At 33.8% G+C, this 1,595-nt stretch overlaps 1 protein-coding gene across 1 annotated transcript in view; it reads right to left on the minus strand.

The window, feature by feature from the left end:
- LOC105315386 (deleted in malignant brain tumors 1 protein-like) overlaps positions 1 to 1,532 on the minus strand; it is a gene marked incomplete at both ends in the record, with an annotated part of 7,125 nt that extends 5,593 nt beyond the window's left edge. The window contains 7 exons of the mRNA XM_020006015.1: positions 6 to 178; positions 231 to 392; positions 446 to 625; positions 671 to 835; positions 940 to 1,101; positions 1,149 to 1,307; positions 1,353 to 1,532. Coding sequence (XP_019861574.1) covers positions 6 to 178; positions 231 to 392; positions 446 to 625; positions 671 to 835; positions 940 to 1,101; positions 1,149 to 1,307; positions 1,353 to 1,532 — 1,181 coding nt within the window. The remainder of the gene's footprint in view (positions 1 to 5; positions 179 to 230; positions 393 to 445; positions 626 to 670; positions 836 to 939; positions 1,102 to 1,148; positions 1,308 to 1,352) is intronic.
- Between the last annotated feature and the right edge of the window lie 63 nt (positions 1,533 to 1,595).

Raw genomic sequence — 1,595 nt, forward strand, 5'->3', positions numbered from 1 at the left:
AGTGCATAAGTATTTCCTTGCCCAGAAAAACCAACTTGTCTACATACAACACTAGCATCATTGTCATCCCAATAATCATCACATATAGTACCCCAGGTCTTATAAACACATAGCTCTACTCTTCCCACCAATGGATCAGTACCACCAACTAGCCTGATGTCACCATTTTCACAAGGAACTGTATATAATTAAAATTCAAAATTGATACGAATAGATAAAGCACAACTTACTTTCACACCTTACACTAGCATCAGATTCATGCCTCGCATCTGGAATATATTGTGGCCATGAGTAACAGTCAAGCAGCGAATTCTCTGCAGGATAGCAGTATGCATACATTAATATAGGACCACTTCCTTCACCAAATGGTGTATTAAAAAGATATATAGCACCTATATATTTGTAAAGTCAACGCAAATTATCAAAATACAATATAACAACATACCAGGAGAACTAAAACCTAATGTATTGCATACTGTTTGAGCAAAATAATCACTGGAATAGCCATAAGCTGTTCCCCATGCATTATTAATGCAGACTTCAACTCTTCCTTCATATTTTGTGCTGCCACCAATCAATCTAATATTACCATCAGTGCAATTAGAATAAGTTGAAACACCATGAGCTATAAAAAAACAATTTATTTACAAATTTAGTACATATAGTCTACCTGGACAAACAACATTAGCATCAGCCCAATTAGATGAACAAATAGGAGCATTAGCATCAATTAGACAATCAAAAATGTTTTCTTCAGTTCCATTACAATTTAATCCAGTTAAAAAAGTTATTCCACGTTCTTCATTATTCCATGAAGAAGTAACAGCAATTGAACCTATATATAATGCATTAGATCTATCTTTGAAGTTTATATATTTTGGTGATAAACTGATTTTTTTGTATAAAAAACACAAAAATAGAAATAACACATATATGTACCATAAGGAGAGAATCCTAGCTGCCTACAAACAACACTAGCATCATTATTATCCCAATAGCTATCTCTGCAGATAGTTCCCCATATTCCTTCAACACAAACTTCAACACGACCATAATAGTATCCACCACTAACTAGGCGCATGTCACCAGATGTACAATTTGCTAATGACACAACAGCATAACATAAACAGACACTTTACTAGACTAACCTTCACAGTTTAACTTAACAGCATTGTTAGTACAATACTGAATACTAGAATGAAGTCCAGAACTACAGGACAACAGTGTTACTTCATTACCATGACAATTAAAATAAGAATAAATGAGTGGAAACATTCTACTAGTGGTTGTTCTAGAGAAAGAGTGACCTACAAAATTCTATTCTAGTTCACATTGTTACTAATGAAACAAACCATAGCTGTAGTACCCCAACTGAAAGCAAGCAACATCAGCTTCAATGTTATTCCAATAGTTATTACTGCAGACAGTTCCCCAGATTCCATTACTACACACATGAAGTATTCCTTGGTTAGGTGTAGACCCACCATACAGTCTAATATCACCATCTGTACAGTTTACTGGAATATAATCATCTAAAATAATATTAAATGAATGCAAAAATAATGCATTACTATTGCACATACAATTGAGTTGAC

Source organism: Amphimedon queenslandica, unplaced genomic scaffold, assembly GCF_000090795.2.
Source record: "Amphimedon queenslandica unplaced genomic scaffold, v1.1 AMPQUscaffold_10542, whole genome shotgun sequence".
Classification (NCBI taxonomy): Eukaryota; Metazoa; Porifera; class Demospongiae; order Haplosclerida; family Niphatidae; genus Amphimedon; species Amphimedon queenslandica.